The 19,134-nt window shown below is 35.5% G+C and overlaps 1 protein-coding gene and 1 long non-coding RNA gene across 6 annotated transcripts in view; one reads left to right on the top strand and one right to left on the bottom strand.

Annotated features, from left to right (window-relative positions):
* NETO1 (neuropilin and tolloid like 1) overlaps window positions 1-19,134 on the bottom strand; it is a 65,020-nt gene that overhangs the window by 25,041 nt on the left and 20,845 nt on the right. For 3 of the 4 annotated variants that reach the window (XM_017819604.1, XM_017819603.1, XM_017819602.1), the window contains exons 5-6: window positions 5,566-5,607; window positions 5,325-5,452 (exon numbers count right to left, since the gene is read on the bottom strand). In XM_017819604.1, coding sequence (XP_017675093.1) covers window positions 5,325-5,452; window positions 5,566-5,607 — 170 coding nt within the window. Of the gene's footprint in view, window positions 1-5,324; window positions 5,484-5,565; window positions 5,608-19,134 lie in introns of those variants that run through there. The other variant, XM_017819605.1, reaches the window with a different exon arrangement.
* Window positions 954-18,883, top strand: LOC108499594. 2 transcript variants are annotated; one of them, XR_001875595.1, is made up of 6 exons: window positions 954-1,129; window positions 2,612-2,678; window positions 3,034-3,080; window positions 6,046-6,157; window positions 14,198-14,303; window positions 18,704-18,883. It is a non-coding gene; the product is annotated as an uncharacterized LOC108499594 (long non-coding RNA). The 2 variants fall into 2 exon arrangements; XR_001875594.1 differs by having other exon boundaries at window positions 3,034-3,084.

The raw sequence follows: 19,134 nt of genomic DNA, 5'->3' as shown, positions 1-19,134 counted from the left end.
GCAGTACCTATTCTTTGTAAATATGCAAGTGTCTTGGTCACACTGGGGCTCTTGGCCCATCCCCAGCCTCATCCTGCAACAACCCAGCCTCATCCCTCCCCAGGCTGCTGCCTGGCTTGTGCTTGGGCCAGCCTCATTGCCTGAGGAAAGTCCAGCCACCGCTATACCCCAGCCACCACGGCTGGGAGTGCCCAACTCTCCTCATCAGCCATGTCCTGGCCCTGTGGCCACCGTCTGCCTGGCCCCCTTCTGTGTACAGTGCAGCCCCCTCCTTCTGCTCCCCAATGGCTCTGCTTGAAACAAACTTCACCACTCACAGGCAGCTCAGCGTTAAGGGTACTGTAATAATATGTCAAAACTAGATACTTGTTAATTCATACTTTTAGTTTCTCAATCTTTTGTATTAAGTCTTTCGTCCTATAAAGATCCTGAAAAGATATCTTCTTTGCCCCATAGCTTGCTCAGGTGGGGCAAGAAAATTAGGCATCACTTTGTCTAAAAAGCTTATAACTCCATTTTTTTTTCTCACAGTGTAAATACAGTGGGTATCCTTGCTATTTTCTCAGTATAAATGTACTTCTTGCTCGTTCCTCCAGAATAGATGACTTTCACTGGACTGCATTCAAATTAATTCTTGCCTATCTGTAGTTTTTGATGCTGAGCTGCCCAGAGCTTCTGGTAATAGTGCTTATAATAGCATTGCTCACTGTTTTTTTCCCAGCATCAGAATATCATATTTGTAAACATTTTATTACTCTTATTGTCACATTCTGCTATCTTTTTTTTTTTTTCTACAGAACCTCTGAAAGAGCAAGCATGACACAATTCTTGGGAAAGTTGCTCACCCAAGGGAGCGCTACCTGAGCACAAACATGCATTCTGTCTTCCTGGGGGGCCTTGTCAAACTTATTGTCACATTCTGCTATCTTTTTTTTTTTTTTTTTCTACAGAACCTCTGAAAGAGCAAGCATGACACAATTCTTGGGAAAGTTGCTCACCCAAGGGAGCGCTACCTGAGCACAAACATGCATTCTGTCTTCCTGGGGGGCCTTGTCAAACTCTGCTGATACATCCAATATAGAAAAACACTTGTTGATATTAGCCTCCAAAATTTCACCCTTATCAGAAAGTAAGAAAATACTAAATTTCTTTTTATTTTCTATTCCAAAATATAGAATCTTTGCTTATGCAGTGCTTGTAGGCAATGATATCTCTGAAGTTTTTCAAATCCTTATGCGAAAAGCTTATACACTTCCTTCTCTGGGCTTTGTTCTCCAGTGAAGAATTTTCAGATGGGGATGTTCCTCCAGAACTTTACTGTTCTGGGTGGGTTGGCACATTCAGTCAGCAGCTCACTTCTTAATTTTACGTTCTTGCTCTGATTAATGACTGAAGTCATATTCTACATGAAGTGCAGAACCCCCAATACTACTGAATTCACAGCAGCAACTGACTTTGAATTATTATGAGAAACACACACTTTTCAACCAGTCACTTTCAAGTATAAGACTCCAGGTCTGCATGTAGGATGAAGTTTTGTTCAAACTGCCTTATGCTGTCTTCTGCACTTACAGAAAGTTTCCATTCTGCATGCATTTTGGGGTTTTTTTGGGGGTTTGTTTGTTTGTGTGTTTGGGATTTTTTCAGGGGGGGTGTTTGTTTGTTTTGTTTTGGTGAGGGTTTTTGTAATATAAGGTAATCAGTGATCACTCTGTTTTAAGTGTGTGCAAGAAATTTGCTGCCCTCTGTCTCATTCCAGCTCGCTGAGGATAGCAACATTACACCCAGGCTGTCAGCTTGAAGCTCAGGTTCAGAGATCTCAAGTTCATACTCCCTGGCTAATCTCATTGCTCATACGTTGAGCTCAGACTTGGCTTCAATCTGGAATTGGAAACCAAGGGAAGGACTTGAATCTTGCTTCTGCAGACAGTTTAGACTGGATGACTTTAAGCCAAATGAAATTGCAAGTAACCCACATTCTGGCACAGTTTAATTAAGAAACTAAAGATGGAAAGATCCAGCACAAACTCTGTTTGAGAAACTCTGGCCTTTTAGGCATAATTCCCAGTAACAAACTGTGCAGCCCAGAGTACGGGAACACGTGAATTTAAAGATGCCTACTGAGTTCTCACTGTTCTTAGCAGAAGAGTCTGTTTTCATAGGTGAAAGCTGACATAAATTAAAGTGATGTCATTAAATAATTGTACTGAATATGTCATTAGTTCAAGGTTAGATAAGCACAAAGGAAGTTGATGGCAAAGCATGGACAACAGAATTCAGTTCAATTGAATCAGACCCATAAAAAATGTTATCATAAATTTTACATCATACATGTTTCTTTAAAATTTATTCACTTATTCCTTCCTTAATATCTGAAAATTTTTCAACCTGTCCTAGTATGGTGAAACACATATACCTCTCTGTGTGTGTGTGTATATATATATATGTGTGTGTTTGGAAACAACACTAAGAAAGTTCAAATGGACTTACCCCTCAAAGATGGACCTAGGCTTGAAAACTTTTTTTCCTAGCTTGCTGTGAAATCTTTCAACTCCACATGTTAGGAAACACTAATTTATATTCTTTTATATTGCTCAATCTCTCTACCCAGATAGCTCTGCAAGATGGGAACAGCAAGATCCATCAAGAGATGACCCATCCCAGCTCTCTGCCTAAAGGTAGGATTGATTAGTACTGTTTCTCCCATTTTTTATTATTGTTATCTAACCCACACTTTAAGACCACTAGCAATGCTAACTGAACAGACTTTTTCAACCAATCACTCATAATCCCAACCAATCATAATTCCCTCACTGTTGTTTGAAATTTTCTTCTTTAGTATCTAACCTGAAACTTTCTCTCAGAGTGTGGGACCATGAGTTATCCTACCGACATGGACTTCAGAGCATTCCTTCCTCATTGTAAAAGCCTTTTATTATATCATGCTCCTTCACAAAATCATGTAGATTAAATTAAATAACTTTTAGTACTACCTCCATTTTTCTAAAACTCTCTTATTGCTCTCCCTTCCAGATGCCCTTCAGCTAGGATACACTTCTTGAAATGCAACACAACTAAATGTAGGTATGGAAGAATTAATGAACTTCAATCTTTAACACTCTATTAACAGTGTTATGTGGTGTCCTTCTGTTATACACTGTGTTTATGGTTATGTAGCTACCCAATTTGTAGTTTTACATCAGGACTGAATTGTGGATAAATACTACAGGTAAGTAAATAAGGGATTTTTAGGAGGTTTTTGAATCATATAGAACTTTGGAGTTAGATCAAGTAAGAACATGACAATGACATTACTAGATCAACCAATTAGGAACTTGAATTAAGACTATAGGATAATTTTGTTGGCTTATTTGTGCTGATTCTAAGAAGTGCAATTCTAATTTTGTGTTTACCTGTTTTCATTCTACTAATATCTAAGTACATCATAGAATATTTTGGGTTGGAAGGGACCCAGTCGAACTCTCCTGCCGTAAGCAAAGATGTCTTCAAACAAATCCAGTTGCTCAGAGTCCCGTCCAACCTGACCCTGAATGTTTCCAGGGATGGGTCATTGACCACCTCTTTGGGCAACATGTTCCAGTGTTTCAAGACCCTCATTATAAAAAATTTTTTCCTCATACCTATTCAAAATCTACCCTCTTTTAGTTTAAAACCGTTATCCCTTGTCCTCTTACTACAGGTCATGCTAAAATGTTTGTCCCCACTTTTCTTATGCGCCCATTGAGTACCGGAAGGCTACTATAAGGTCTACCCAGAGCCTTCTCTTCTCTTGACTGAACAACCCCAACTCTCTGTCATTCCTCACTGGAGAGGTGCTCCATTCTCTCATTATTTTTCTGGCCCTCCAGCACGCCCATATCTTTCCTGTTCTGGGGGCCCAGAGGTAGACACAGCACTCCAGGTGGGGTCTCACAAGAGCAGAGTGGAGGGGTAGATTCACCTCCCTTGACCTGCTGGATATGCTGCTTTTGATGCAGCCCAGGATATGGTTGCTCTTCTGGGCTGCAAGTGCACATTGCCAGCTCATGTCCAGCCTCTCATTTACCCCCAAGACCTTCTCGGCAGGGCTGCTCTCAATCTGTTCATCCCCAAGCTTGTTTTGATACTGGAGGTGCCCTGAATGAATATAAATTACATATAATATATGTAATAATCATTCATCAGCCCAGTCAGCTCATATCACTGCTTGGTATAACAAAGTGGGAAGCTCATCTACTTAACTGAAAACCCCTATCAATATTAAATTTATCAAAAAGTAAAAAAAAATGATATGAGATTAAAGCATATTCTGGAAATACTTTATCTGTAGCCTTTATGAGCCAACTCTTCTCCTCAACTTTCCCATAAGAAAAATGCTGATACTAATGACTTTTTCTCTTCTGGAAACTCTTACTGAAGAGAACCCTACAGCATTCATCCATGTGTTATACTGATGATGAAACAGTTACATATCCAGTACAGTCTCCCCTCTGAGATTATACACAAAAACCCTTATCTGTTTAAAGACAGCAGAGATTAGTGCATAGATAAATTCTACCTTGTAAAACCTTTCCTGTCCAATAAAAGACAGCTAGAAAAAGTATACTGTGGAATCTCTTTAACACAGTGAATAAAAGTAGGTAGGAGGCATAAAGCTGTTCCAATTGTAAAGAAGGGAGAAGCAGTAGTTTTTCAGCAACAATTAATGCTATAATAACTGATAAGCTATGGATAAGAGGGGAAATCAAGCAGAATCCAGGAAAGTATTGTTAAATTCATTGCAGCCCTCTCACTTTACAAAGTGAGATGTCTGTGGTGGGAAGGAAATGAGAACACTATCTCTTTTTGTCTGTGGCTCTAAACCACTTAAGGTTTTATACAGAGGAACGTGAATTTACCTTGGGTCCATTTTCACAGTTCCCAGATGAGAAACAATGATGACCTTAGGGAGCCAGCAGTGTTCCCTTAGTAGTCTCTATATTAGGTATTTGAAATACATTGAAAATTAAAATGATAAGATTACTTCCCACTTAAGAAAACATGTTGATTGTTTAAAAATATGAGCAAAATTAAAGATGAATTTAAGAAAATCACTTATGGCACAAAAAGCACATTAGCACTGCCCACATCATCATTTATAGAGAAAGGTGGTTATTTTGGCTGAGATGACAAATTACCCTTCCACAGCAGAAGGAAAAAATAGTTTACAGTTCAAGCTGTAAAGTTATTAAACGAGATCTGACTGTACTAAGAAATGCACAATATATTAGAAAAGTCAATTTCTTAAATTAAATGGCAAATCAGCAAGTGGATGAAGGACTGACCTTGGATCGGGGTGGCGCTCGGATGTACCATTTACAGTCTACTGCTTCAGTTTCAGAAGCTTTTCCTTCTTTGACAATTTGTACAGATTCCACAATTCCTTCAGGTCCTCCCATCTCAAACTCACAAACTGAATAACAAAACACCAGAAAAAATGAAACCTGAACAGCAAACAAAAATATTTTCTACAGAAGAGTATAAAGGCCTCCAAGTTAGAAAAAAACCCAAAACCAACATACCAACCTGGCAATGGTTTCAAAACGCCAAGGTCCTTAAAATCTGGATCTTAAAAATAGAGAAAAATAAAATAAGTTTTGTTCAATATCTAGGCTTTAATGTCAATGTGCTAAAATTTGATAATGTGCTTCAGTGACATAATTATACATATACTTCTTGAAAATGAGAAATGTTTCAAAACTATGGCAACACACTAATTATTAATGCAGAAATTATTGATACTATCATACCAAGTTATTTTTTCTGTTATGAAATCCTGCTTTTCTCTGTCTCTCTCTTTCAGAAGAATAAGTTCAAAAATATTTCTGCATATATTAGCAAGTGAGAACATCACACAGCTAACTACATGATATTTTAATACATCAGCCTAATGAAAGAGGATATATTTACAGACCCATTCAGAATCTTTTTGCCTATTTTGCATTTTACAGTATAACACTCAACTTAACTAGAGAAATCTAAACTTCATTCCGTCTTTTTGAATAGTCTGCCATCCCCACTGACCAAGAGGAGACATTTCTTTGTGAGAAGCATCCATTTGGCCTTACTGGGAAAAAATATCATAAGGATTTACAGTGGAATTCATTGTGTTAACAAGGTAATAAGTCTAATACGTGTGCTATTTTCCATCAGATAAACATGATTATATTTGCTGTCTGATAGGATTTGTATCACACTTTTATAGCCAAGTGTAGTAAATAGAAGAAATGAGTTTGGTCTTAGACCTACGATTCAATAAACAACAATCCACAGACAAATTATCATTTCACAATATTTGGCCCAGTTTGAAGATACTGCCCAAAATCAGAAATGTGAGAGACTAAAGCATTTCAAGATATGTTTTCTTAGAATAAACTGATCTTGTCTGGGAAATATTTATCATTTGCTTTTCCACCTAAAAAAATGTTTTGCACTGTTTTTCTCATTTACACATAGAGCTGTTCTTGTTTCAGAATGGGGTCAATGAAGAAGGAACTATTAACAAAATAATGAAGCTTGGAAGTAGGAGATGTATCAAATGAAAAAAACCAAACCCACAACCAATCCACCACCAAAACTCCTGTTTCCCTCTAGCCTTAGTCTATCCAGGATAGCAAGAATCATAACCAAATAATATAATGAAAAAATCTAGTGTTCGTAAGCAAGATCAGCCATTTTAATCTCAATGGTCAAAATGTATTGACTTCAAAAACTGGAGTTGTAAAATCACTTTTTAAATTATTCCTCTGTAACCAGGCTGCTGTTGTTCTTCCCATTTATCTTTTACAGTTGCAAAATATAAATCATGAGTAAATACTCATGACCTTCTGGAACCACAAATGTAACTGAGTAGGCAATTAGCATTAATTGTTAAGCAGTTTTATAGATCAGTAGATATATATGATAATCAACAACGATAAATGTAATCAAATATTTTAGTTAATATACTTGGATGTTGATAACTAACGCTGAAACAAAATACTTTGAATTCTGGTTCAAATTAACATCCCAGCTGTATCCCATGTAACCATTGCATTTCTTCCTTTAACTAAGTTTGCAAGGATCACTCCGATCCACTGAAAACACTCCACCACATTACCAAAGTACAAAGGAGGAAGAAGGTGAAAAAGGTCCTGCCAGGATCTTCCCCATATGAAGGAGTTTTCATATAAAGCAGTGCCAGTAGCAAGAATACAGGCCGAAGTGTAATCTAGACCATGCAGTTTGCTGCACAAAACAATTCTTAAAGTATGTTCTTGTGTAACAATACAGTAACATTGGTAACAGTGCACACAGAAATGCACAATCTGTTAACATTCTAGAAATATGGTAGATCTTCCTCAACCTTGAAAAATAATCTTTTTGCAATTTTTCAGCATTTCAAGAGTGATGGTGAAATAAAATCTATGACACCTGAGGTGATATACTTCATTACCATTGCTAGTATACCAATACTATTATAATAAAAACAAAATCTGTATATAATGTATTATCAGAGATGCTTAAAAGTCAACCACGTTTAAGCATATTTGCCCAGTAAATATTTGCTTTTTAAATAGTCTACCATTAAATAGATTAGTCTTTAGCAGCTCTTCTGTATGTAATTCAATCAAATTGTTATTCTCAGTCTGGCTGAGTCAGAACACTTTTAATGATATCTAAACACTGAGTGGCTAGATCTTCCAACAGAGAGATGAAAATCATGTTCCCATAAGGAAAAATTCCCCAAGCAGGAAAACTCTGAAAAAGAGTGAAAAAGAAGATGGATCACCAATAAGGAGAGAGAAAAGTAGGATGCAATAGACTTTAAGGGCAATGAAATATATGCAAATATTTTTATGAGGATCTCCTTAATAGCAAAATGAAGTATGTAAAGAGAAAAACAAGAATGTTCATAAAAATTTTGAAAATATGTAAAGGTTATGTAAATGGAAGACCTTACATCCAGAAGAAGTTCTGTGACTCTTTCCTGAAGCATTGAAAGTCTCTTTTAAAACAAAGTAACTCAATAAAATAAAGGTTATTTCCTCCAGTGATATATATTACGACCCACTCTACAATAACAGATTGCTGCAATGTTTATTTATTATAAGCTTTACTGTAAAGCATTTGAAACTTTTTATGAGATGTAAAAAACTGTACTAGGTTATTTAGAGTTGCTGGAAAACAGAGAATGTGAAACTTTGGAGTGGCCTAGGGTGAAAGTGATAGTAATCTGTAATTTCCTTAACTAGTAAAAAAAATGTAGTGAATTAGCAGACAGTGAGATGGACCATGCCTGTGATAGCATTGATCATCTTAGCATGAAGTCAAGTTGGAGGCCAGTGGTGCATCAAAGGGGTCAATACTGGGAAAAATCCAGTATTTAATATCTTCATTAAGAACCTGGTGATGAGACAGAGCGTACCCTCAGCAAGTTTACTGATGACACAAAACTGCGAGGGATGGCTGATACATCAGAGGATAGTGCTGCCATCCAGAGGGACCTCAAGAAGTTGGAGAATCAGACTGACAGGAACCTCATGCAGTTCAACAAGGGGAAGTGTCAAGTCTTGCACCTGGGAAGAAGCAACCCCATACACCAGAAAATGCTGAGACCATCCAGCTGTAAAGCATAATTACATAAAAGGACCTGGGGGTCCTGGCAGACACCACATTAAATACGATCTAATAATATATCCATGGAGTAAATAAGGCCACCAGTATCCTGGGTTGCACTAGGAGGAGTGCTGCCAACCAGGCCAAGAGAACTGATCCTTCCCCTCTACTTGGCACTGATAAAGCAACATCTGGAGCACTGTGACCAGTTCTGGGTTCCCCAGAACAAAAGCAATATGGAGCTGCTGGGATCCAGCAAAGGGTTATGAACCTGTTTAAAGGGCCAAAGCATCTCTCATATGAGGAAAGGCTGATAGAAGTGGGACTGGTCAGCCTGGAGAAGAGTAGGGTCAGAGGTGATCTTACAAATCTGTACATAAACCTGAAGGGAGGGTGTAAAGAGAAGGGAGCCAGGCTCTTTTCAGTGATATCCAGTGACAGAACAAGTGGCAATGAGTACATACTGAATCACAGGAGGTTCCGTCTGAACATCAGGAAACACTTTTCCACTGTGAGGGTGACTGAGCACCAGCACAGGTGGCTCAGAGAGGTTATGGAGTCTATATCCTTGGAGATATTCAGTAGCTGTCTAGACACAGTCCTAAGCAAGTGGATCTAGGTGACTCTGCTTTAAAAGGGGGTTGGACAAAATGAGCTACAGAGGTGCCTTCTGATACCACCCATTTTGTGATCCTCTGATTCTGTAATTACTAAACATCACAACTGGATAATAGTAGAATAATCAGTCAAAAGACTAGACTTAATATTTAAGGTATAAGCAGAGGTTAGATAAATTTTTATCACAGTGCAGACTTATTCTTGTGGAATTTGTTTTTAGTCATGGGTATACCCCACCTGGAGAAAACTGAAATATTTAAGACTGGTTTCAAAAAGATCCACTAGGTCTTCATGAGAGACTCTGAATATTTTGGATGTTGGCTTTGGAATCTATTCCATATCTGGCCCATGGAAATCATGCTACATTTCTTTATTTTTCCTTTCACTGTTACTATGCAACAAGTCTGGCTTTTCTAAGCAGCTGGCAAACATGAAATTTAAATGAGAAAACAGAACGTCAGTTGTAGTGAGTTTAGAGCACCTGACTGCTCAAAAATCTTATGAAGTAAAGAAAATTGTAAAGTAAAAAGGGATTGTATATTAACTGGATGAAGTCTTCAAAAAGTATGTAGATGCTGTTGTTTACAAGTACACCCCATCATCTTATGTTATTGCTGAGCTGTGGTATATTCACACAGAGACATGTTTATGCACCTATGCATGCATGTATGCATGTAATCCCTTGCTCTGTGTCACTTGCACAGAAAGTGGAATGGTTTCAAATTCTATTACTTGAATAATTTCTATAAGAGACAGGGAAAAGGCATAAAGTTCAAACATTGCTAGCAACAAGGTGTGCTGCTGGTAATTATTATCACAAATCAATTTTAAAAGATCACATTTTGAGTAAAAAATCCACAGTTAGAAAAACCATTCAGCTTGTCTTTAAAGACAGATTGCACAAGGCTTCTAAAAGTAATGTTGTATTACAGAAAAATTAGAGTATTTTCTTTCTTATAAATGTTCAAAAATGTAAGTACACATCTGGCATTTTATTACTCTAATTCTTTAGCTTTTCATATAAAAAGTTCATTTTGGCACTTTCTTACCCTGACAACATCAAATCTGCTGCTCTCACTGATAAAAATTAATAGCTATCTCACTCTTGGAAGTCAAAATATTTAAGTTAATGTTTTAATACCTCTTATAATAAATGGAAGATTGAGTTAGTGTGGAGCATATCTGGACTGCAATGTACTTAATTACACATTTTTTTTAATTTTGAAGTACAGTATATACAGTGAAGAACATAAGCAATTGCTGCATGGTTAAAAGTCAATATGAAGGAAATATGTACCACAAAATCCAGGTGTTGATTAATTTTTGAGGTATTTTGCTTTCTTCTAAAAATGAGAAATGAAGGAATTTTTTTTTAACAAACTATACACTACAAAGGGTTGATGTTTAAGATGTAAAGGAGTTTTTGTTGTTTGTGAATACAAAACCTCCTTTTTAATGGATACATACAGCAAGTAGTCACAGTACACAGAAACCATATTTCCTAATGTTAAGTAGGGAAACTCTCCACTTCTACTCACTAAACAGGCAGCTGTAGATATGTCTTTTCATTTCCCTGTCTTTGACTAGAAATAGGCATTCAAATTCTATCTATCAATATTTAAGAAATTTTAACACATGCACATGCTTCACTGTCAGAGAACTTATTAGAGACTTGATTTTGCATGTAAATGCTCATAGAAAAGTAAAGAGAATTGCACTATTCAGCAAGCAACTATTTATTCATCTTCATGTTTACAAAGTCAGGTTCTTTTACAGTGATTTCTGGGAATCTAAATCAGTCCTACCCTCTTGAGCAGTGAGGTATAGTTCTCTATAAAGTAGAGCTTGCAGAAGTCAGTACTGAAAACGTATTTCACGTTGTTATCTCATAGTATTTGATGATACAGTAAAAATACTGGAAGATGATACCCAAAAGATTTTAAAAGCATAAAAATATGCTCAAAGAATCATTAAAACTGTTCTAAAATAGAAAAAATATTTCTATAAATAAATATTTTTTGTGAGGTACAAAAATAAAGGGGATTTAGCTATTCTACTGGGGACAGTAAAGAGGAAATACTAAGTAAAAAAAAAATTACGTTAAATACCTGTGCAAAACTCCACAAATTATGGTCTTATTAGCCTAAAATGAAATTTGTTCTGATTAATCTTTTTGTATTTGCAGTCTTTCTGAAAATCCCATGTATGTTTCTATCAGTATTAATGATACCAAAGGATCTTTAAATAAAGTCTGTAGTTTGCTAGACACCCTGAAAAAGTTCTATAATAATTATAGTTGGCAAATAGTATGTGCTGTATTTGCTCTTTATTTTCTATGTTCTTTGTTTCAAGGACACTTTTGTGAGCAAGGGAAGCTTTTTTGGAGGCTGCATATTTATAATCTAAAACAATGCTTCTCAAAGTTTTCACTTCTTAGCAGAGTCATGAAAGAACTCAAAGCTAGTAAGTGCAAACGTAGTAATGAATATGATTCCTGCTCTTTCACCTTGAAAGTCTACCAGCTATTAGACCAATGAAAAGTCATATGAAGACAAATGTTTTTGAAATAACACAAACTATCACCTGGAAGTTTGATTTTTACAATATCTTTTTTTTTTCTTTTGTCACTTTACTAATCTCAGCTCATACTCACAATCAAAGTATCTTTATAGTGTAATTGAGATATTATGGCAATTTACAAACTGTACTGCTATGGTGACCTCATTAAAATCAGATATACTGGAAGTGTTAGCAACAGTTGGACATTTGTATGTTGCTTTGATATTTTTTTGGAAATAAAAAGCCAGTATCATCAGAAAAAAAGAAATCTATATCTTTCCATAACTTCTTGCTAATATTGGTCAAATTGAGCAGACAAGTATGTGAATGAATTTCACTCAGAGCACATGATTACAGCAATTGCACTTAAATTTCTCTTTTCATACACACAATGGCAGGCTTTGATATTTTAGCCTGCTTACCTCCATTGTCTGCTCTGTAACCCATTCAGAGTAGGAACTTTCTCCACTGTAAATTTTGTATGGGTGAGAACTGTGTTAGAAAGTAAAAGGTCTCATAAGAGCCTCGGTGTCATCTTCAAATGGTGTTTGGACTATTTGATATGTGCTGTTAAATCCCAGAAGTGAGAAGTGCTTCCTGGAACTGACTTAGTGACAAAGGAGAAAAAGAATGGGAAACAATATCATACTCAGGCTGATGAGTGGAAAGAGGCAGTCTGGGAGCCTTGATATAAGTAGGATTATTTGGTAGATAATTTTTATTATGTTAAATATTTACAGTAGCAGCCGAGTAATTCAATTAGGCATTACATTCCCTTTATGCAGCACACTGTGTGTGGAAATGTAGGGAAAAAAGGATCCTATGATGAGTATTTCAAGGGCTGCACGTACCTTCATCTGCTGGTTTCCTGAAAATGTGTAAAACAAGACTGAATGAGCTCAGGAGTCCACTTTATCTGAGTAATGCAGCATTGCTATGACAGTGCAGCTGTCTTGACCACCAGGACTGGCTATCAGTCAAGGGCAGCACCTTGTATGTGTCTCCCCAAGATAATATCCCTGAGGCTTCCTATAATTGACTAATGGTGTCTGGACTTGACTAGGAAGAGAGATGTGTGATGCGATGGTGCTTTTCCTGAATAATGTTGAATTCTAAGTATTCTTAGTCATGCAATTTCAGCACAATACTGCTAAGGCTTGGGATGCGTCTCATTTTTTATGGATGACTCCTAGCTCAGTCCAAGGAAATAACACTTTAAGTTCATGGCAGAAGACTAGGCGAAAAAATGATCCAGAGGGTTTAGCCTCAACTGATTGCCAAGCATTACTTCTGCAGATTGAACCTATTTATACATGATTATTGCTTCCTACCACTGAGTGCTGAATCTGCATATTCTTTTCAGGACATTCATGCTGTATCAGTCCATAGAGTGAATTTCGCAGGACAGAAGGATCCTATGGGAATAACTTGGTGATATAAAATAGCCTTTGTTGTTTTATCATAGGAGAAATACTTTATCCTAGTTTTACCTCAGGACACTCAATAGAATGAATACATTCACTGAAGTATTCTTTTGAATAGTTACATCTTTTAGAGCTAATATAGTCAAAAGAATATGCTACTTCTGCTACTTCAAATAGTACTGCATCACTAGTAGCCAATTGCACATTATGACATATTTCCAATTAAAAAAAAAAAATCAACATAGTGTTTACACCTACTAATATTCTCCTGCTGTAGTTGGCCATGCCAGTGATGGCATCTTTTTGAAGATAACTGAATCTATAATGAGAAAGCCAAACATCTCCTCTAGTTTCCACATGTCAATAGTTCACTTTCCACTTTAACAAGAGAATTCTCGCACTGTTTCCACACATTTTTCTTCTACAGCCTAGCAAAGCACCAGGTGGTCTTTTGCTAAAGGAAGAATCATGTCAGGGAGCACCGGAAGGGAACTGAGTTGTGTTAGTAGAAACATCTGCTTGCTTAATCATCTGGCCATATATCAGAAGGAGATGAAACAAGACAAAATACTCCAGAAAAAAAAATACTTAGATTAGAAACAAGTGAAATAGCCATAGTCACAAAGTCACTCATTACTGTACTGTGCAACTGTTAGATTTTGAAAGTCATTGGATAAATTATGTTCTGGTACTCTCCTATAACAGTCTTTGTATGATTCAAAACAGTCAATGTCACAGGATGTTTTCAATGTATTCAATACCCAAAGTAGAAATCTCTTGGTGTTTAAGATCAAAGCGAAAAATCTAGGTTTCCATCCCCATTGGAGCCTGAATGTTCTCTTTCTAAAGGAAATATTAAAAAAAAAAAATAAAAAGGCTCTAGAACATATCAAAGGAAGAGAGAAATTCATTTGTTAAACATAATTGTCAACTCCAATTGTAACATGTGCTCGCTACAGACACTTTCAGTGAACAAGAAGAGGAACTCTAAAAGCCACATAGCTCTATGAATTGCTGAGGAAGGCATATCAACTCCAAGAAACATATCAGTCCCAGAAACTGTGGGTAAGTGGAGATTTGGAACCTAGAATACGATTTCAGTAAGATTCAAGTCTATAATAACTCTGTTACTGCTGACTTTTCCTCACCCCAGAAACTCCAGATTCAGCAGTCCCTAAACAGTGATTATATTCAGTACATATCAGTAAATTTTTAATTCTGTTAACATAACTTGAGAATTTAGGTTTAAAAAATATAGTTTTCATGGAATTTAACAGATTTGCGTTTTTTTATCCTCTATTCAAAATCTACCAGTCTGAAGCAGCAATCTGATTTCCACTGGATTTACTCACAATTTTAATACTGATTTTAAAAGAAGGAGGCTTAGGCCCACAACTTGAGCTGACATACAGCAGGATTTTTCCTAGCTTTATTTAAGAGTAATTTAAAGTTCTGGAGATAGAAAAAAAAAAAAGTTAAACATAAATTAAAGCTTTCATTTAAAATTACCTGGTAAACCATTGATCTATATTTGTATTGGAATATTACTGGTATGCAATATTCTAGAATATAAAAAACTATATTAATGCTGCAAATCATTCTAGTGGAGGATGCACATATAATTAAATTTGATTTTTAAAATCCTAAGCCAGTATGCATTTTTTTATTAAAAAACAAACAACCAAACAAACTGAAAATATAAACTTATTTTGTAGAATTTCAGTATGGACTTCATAGTTGGCAGCAGTTAATAACCAACTGTCTAATTCCCATAATGAAATCAAAATTTTAAGAACGAAATATTTTTAGTAAGTATTTTCTGCATTCTCTTTTAACGTTAATTTTCACATAGACTTGAGATATGAGCTACAAGAAATAAAAGAAAGAGAAAAATAGAATTCAGAGAAAACAAGAGATGGTATAATACAATCTTTTGTTAACCCACATACTGCAACCAGCAGATTTGATAACATTGTCTCTTGAGCTTCAACTACCAGATAACATCTGGCAAATGATGTGTGTAAGTCCTGTTACACAACATCTTCTGGCTTCTCAGTGTCATTTAGGGGACTGATATGTGACTAGAATAACACATTTCACGCTGCCTGCTTCTGTCATGCTAGTACAAATTTGCCACAGACACCAGTTTATTTAAATCTGAATTCTCAAAATAAATTTGACAACTCTCTTCTTATCATCTTACTCATGACTCAAATTGCTGGTTACTAGATAGTCTTTTGACATCAAAATATTCAAATAAACTTTCTACATCTTTAATGAAATGACCTCTAAAGCAATATTTTTAAATGTTGATCAAAAGTATTTGTTTATTTATTTTCACAATTTTTATTCTGTTCAGTTGCATTCTCAATTGTTTGGTAAATCTCGTAATCCTATACATTAAACAAAAAAATTAATCAAAAATTCATTTTACACTGTACACTCCAGACCAAAACATTTTGCCTCGCTGAAGTTGAAATCTCCTCTACAATCTATATGAGGAAATCCTAATGTCAGGCATTAATTTCCCTAGTGAATTGGAAACCATGCTGGGATCATGTAAACAATGCGCAGTTGACATAATCAAGAAGGATCTTCAGAGCAAGAATAATATGATTATTATATAATAATAAAATTTCCCCTTTCAAAAAATTATCCATACATACTGCTTCATTTTTATTTTTAAAAGCCCCTCTGATTGCACTATCAAAAGTTCAAATAGTAGGAATGTAGTAAAAGTGTACTGGAAACTTTTTTTTATGTTTCAAATTTTAAAACCATGGGGTGGAACCAGTATTCATTGCAAATGGTTGCATTTTACAACTTGTAAATCTGACTGACCAACTGAGTTGCACCAAAAAAGCTTCTCTGAATTAATTATGTTCTAAGCAGAAGATGGCTGAAGTAAATTATTTCATTTCAGACAATTCCAAGGTGATTTTTTTAGGGGCAAGGATATCTACAGAAAGAATAGCAAAGGAAGAAAGACAAATCATAAATCATGATCCGACAAAAACTTAGCTTACTGTAAGAGAATATTTAAAAAAAAAAAGGAAAAACTGAGAGTTAGTAAATTAAAACTACTTAGGGCTATATTAGTGTGATACTTGTCAAATAGACAAAGTCTGAATTGATGCAGATCTACCACATCATTGTGAAGGTAGAAAAGTAGTTTTTAATTCATGACAAGAGTTGAAGAAACACTGGTTCCATTCTCCAAAATTAACAAATATTTTATTTTGACCTAGTACAATAGATGGAAAGGTAGAGGATAGTATTTAAACATACCTACTTTTAAATAAGTACCCAAATCTGGAGATTGTCCAGATTTAGGGACATGCTTCGATGTAGGCTTCCTGAAGTTCTTTGATAAATTGAGACTAGATTTAGTGGCTTGTCAGTGCAGCATTTGAGTACAGTAAGCTTAAGCAACTCTTCTTGGGAATTATCCTTCGGCATATCAGAAAGTAATTTCAGAGATTTTTGGTGGATTAGAGTGTTAAATTATAGTAGTTGTTATTCTTAGTTGGCCTGAGGGCCTTTATGAAATGAAAAGGTTTTGCAGAGAAAAAAAAAGAAGGACACCTATCATTTGGATTTGCAATAATAAAAAAAAATATGCAAATTGGAAATATGTACACATGGAACAGAAATTGAACAAAAAATTACTTGTTGGTTTTCCCAAACAAAATATTAGGAATATCTCTACCTAATGTGAATTAATGTTGCAAGGAAAAAAACCCCACATTTAATCTACTCAGCATTCAGAAACATTAAACAACACCCACATTAAGTAAGTGATTCTTACATGAACTCATTATTGCCACTGTATAACTCTTTATAGATTTTCATATTTCAAAATTTGAATTATTTTGAAATTGGACTTAAAAATTTCGACTTTTTACTTCCTCAATGTTAATGGTTATTTTTAGGACAACACATCTGCATCTATTGTATACATGACATCAGCCAATGTTACTGAGAGGAGATTTGTTCATAACTCCTCGATGTATGTAGAAGATAAAAGGATGTATGATAAATAGAATCTGTCATTAGCTTTAGGTAGGTTATAATTGTACAGAGAGAAAAAAACTGAAAAAGAAAAAAGGGAAAAAACCAGAAAGGACTAAGTCTGGGTGTTCAGAGACTTGATTCGTGCTCTCGTTTTCCACAATGTTTGCGTCTAGCAACACACACATTGGCCAGATTTAACCATACAGATGACACCTACTCAAAGAAATCATTGAATTAATCTGTTCCTTACACGGAAAGAACTGCAAATGATAGTATTTCTCTACCCCCTGACAGCAGTATGATATTGAAGATTACAGTCTCTTTGATATCTTAGCACATAATAGGAGAAAAAGAGAAGATGGATCAAAGGCATAGATACTCTAATGGGCCAACTAAGTTTATTTACAAAATATTTAGAACAAAATTTGTATCAAAGTTGAATGAAGCATGATCTTATTTTTAGATCTGAGCATCAAAGAAGCTCAAATGTGATATCTGAAATGGAAGAATTACGTAGTCTGCATTTCTCAACAGACAGTAAACAAATAAAGGTTGGTCGTAGCCATCAATATTGCAAAAGATATATTAAGATGACAACACACACCTCCTAGAACTACAAATATACAAATAATTTTCAATAACATTCACCTCAGTACTTGTAAACAAAACAGACTCTCTGGATTGACCTCTTTACAAAAAATATGAATATTACCCTCAGAATATGAACCAATGCCAGACAGCTGATGAGTATGTACAACAAAGGCTGAGAGAGGATATACTTCTTATCTGACACACTTCATAATTTAATAACTATTGCATACTACAAAAATATTCAGTTCTAAAAACAGAAACATGACTTAGTTTTCCAATGACTCAAATGTTGAAAGCTACTAAATTATTGGGCAAGAACTCTCTTTATTAGTTACAGGGAACTTGGAGATTTCTAACAAGGGCTTGTGTATATTTCCTTAAGGAGATTTAGCTAAAAGCTAAATTCAAAGAGTTAAGAATCTATTAAAGAAAGGTAAATATCTCAATAAAGATCTTCATTTATTGCTGATAAAATCTTCTACTCCATAAAAGAAGTAGAAGAGAACAAAAAAAATTGGCAATCACAGTTACTTGAACCTACACAAATACATGACTGAAAACAAGTGATGTAAACATGGTTTTGCATCTAACATATAAGGACAGCTAAAGAATCAGACCAGCTGCAACTGTGTGCCTAAACTAAAAAATAGCTTTCCCATCTAACAGATAGGCCACACTCAGGCTGATTAGACAAAAACACTGAGATGAGTGTTAAGATTTATTTGCTATACCAGTAACACCTCAGAAACCTGTAGATACAATGCATAAAGACGAAAATTTAATGGCTTAAAGCATGGATAAGTAAAGAAAAAGAATTACTTTAATGTCAGCAGAATCTTAGCATACATCCACATTTCTAGGGTCACTAAGAGAAACCATTACAGACCAGGATCAGGCCGCAACACAACGAGCTCGGAGTGCATCCCAGTACAATCTATGAGAAAATCTGCCAGATGAGGAAGTCAGATGAACGGGAAAACCTTTGCAGAGTATTTCAAAACTCTTTATTCATTATATATGAGGCACGAAGTTTCTAATTTTTTCCCTGAAGAAATACATGTTATAATGTTTAAATAACAACAAGCAAGTAAGACACTAAAAGACAGATATTGTACGTGTTTTTCTGAATGTGGGTATTAGTAGTGAAAATTCTCACTGTAAAAGATGTTGTTTACAAACACTAGTGGAAGACTTTCTGTTTGCTACAAATTCCATTTTATCCCCCCTGCTCTGCCATTTTCAAGTGCTTCACAAACATTACAGAGAAATCAAGAATTAATAGGGGAAACAA

The sequence above is a fragment of the Lepidothrix coronata genome, unplaced genomic scaffold (assembly GCF_001604755.1).
Source record: "Lepidothrix coronata isolate B3197 unplaced genomic scaffold, Lepidothrix_coronata-1.0 Scaffold75, whole genome shotgun sequence".
Taxonomy (NCBI): domain Eukaryota; kingdom Metazoa; phylum Chordata; class Aves; order Passeriformes; family Pipridae; genus Lepidothrix; species Lepidothrix coronata.
Note: the sequence above shows the minus strand (reverse complement) of the source record. Positions and strands in the feature narration are given on the sequence as shown.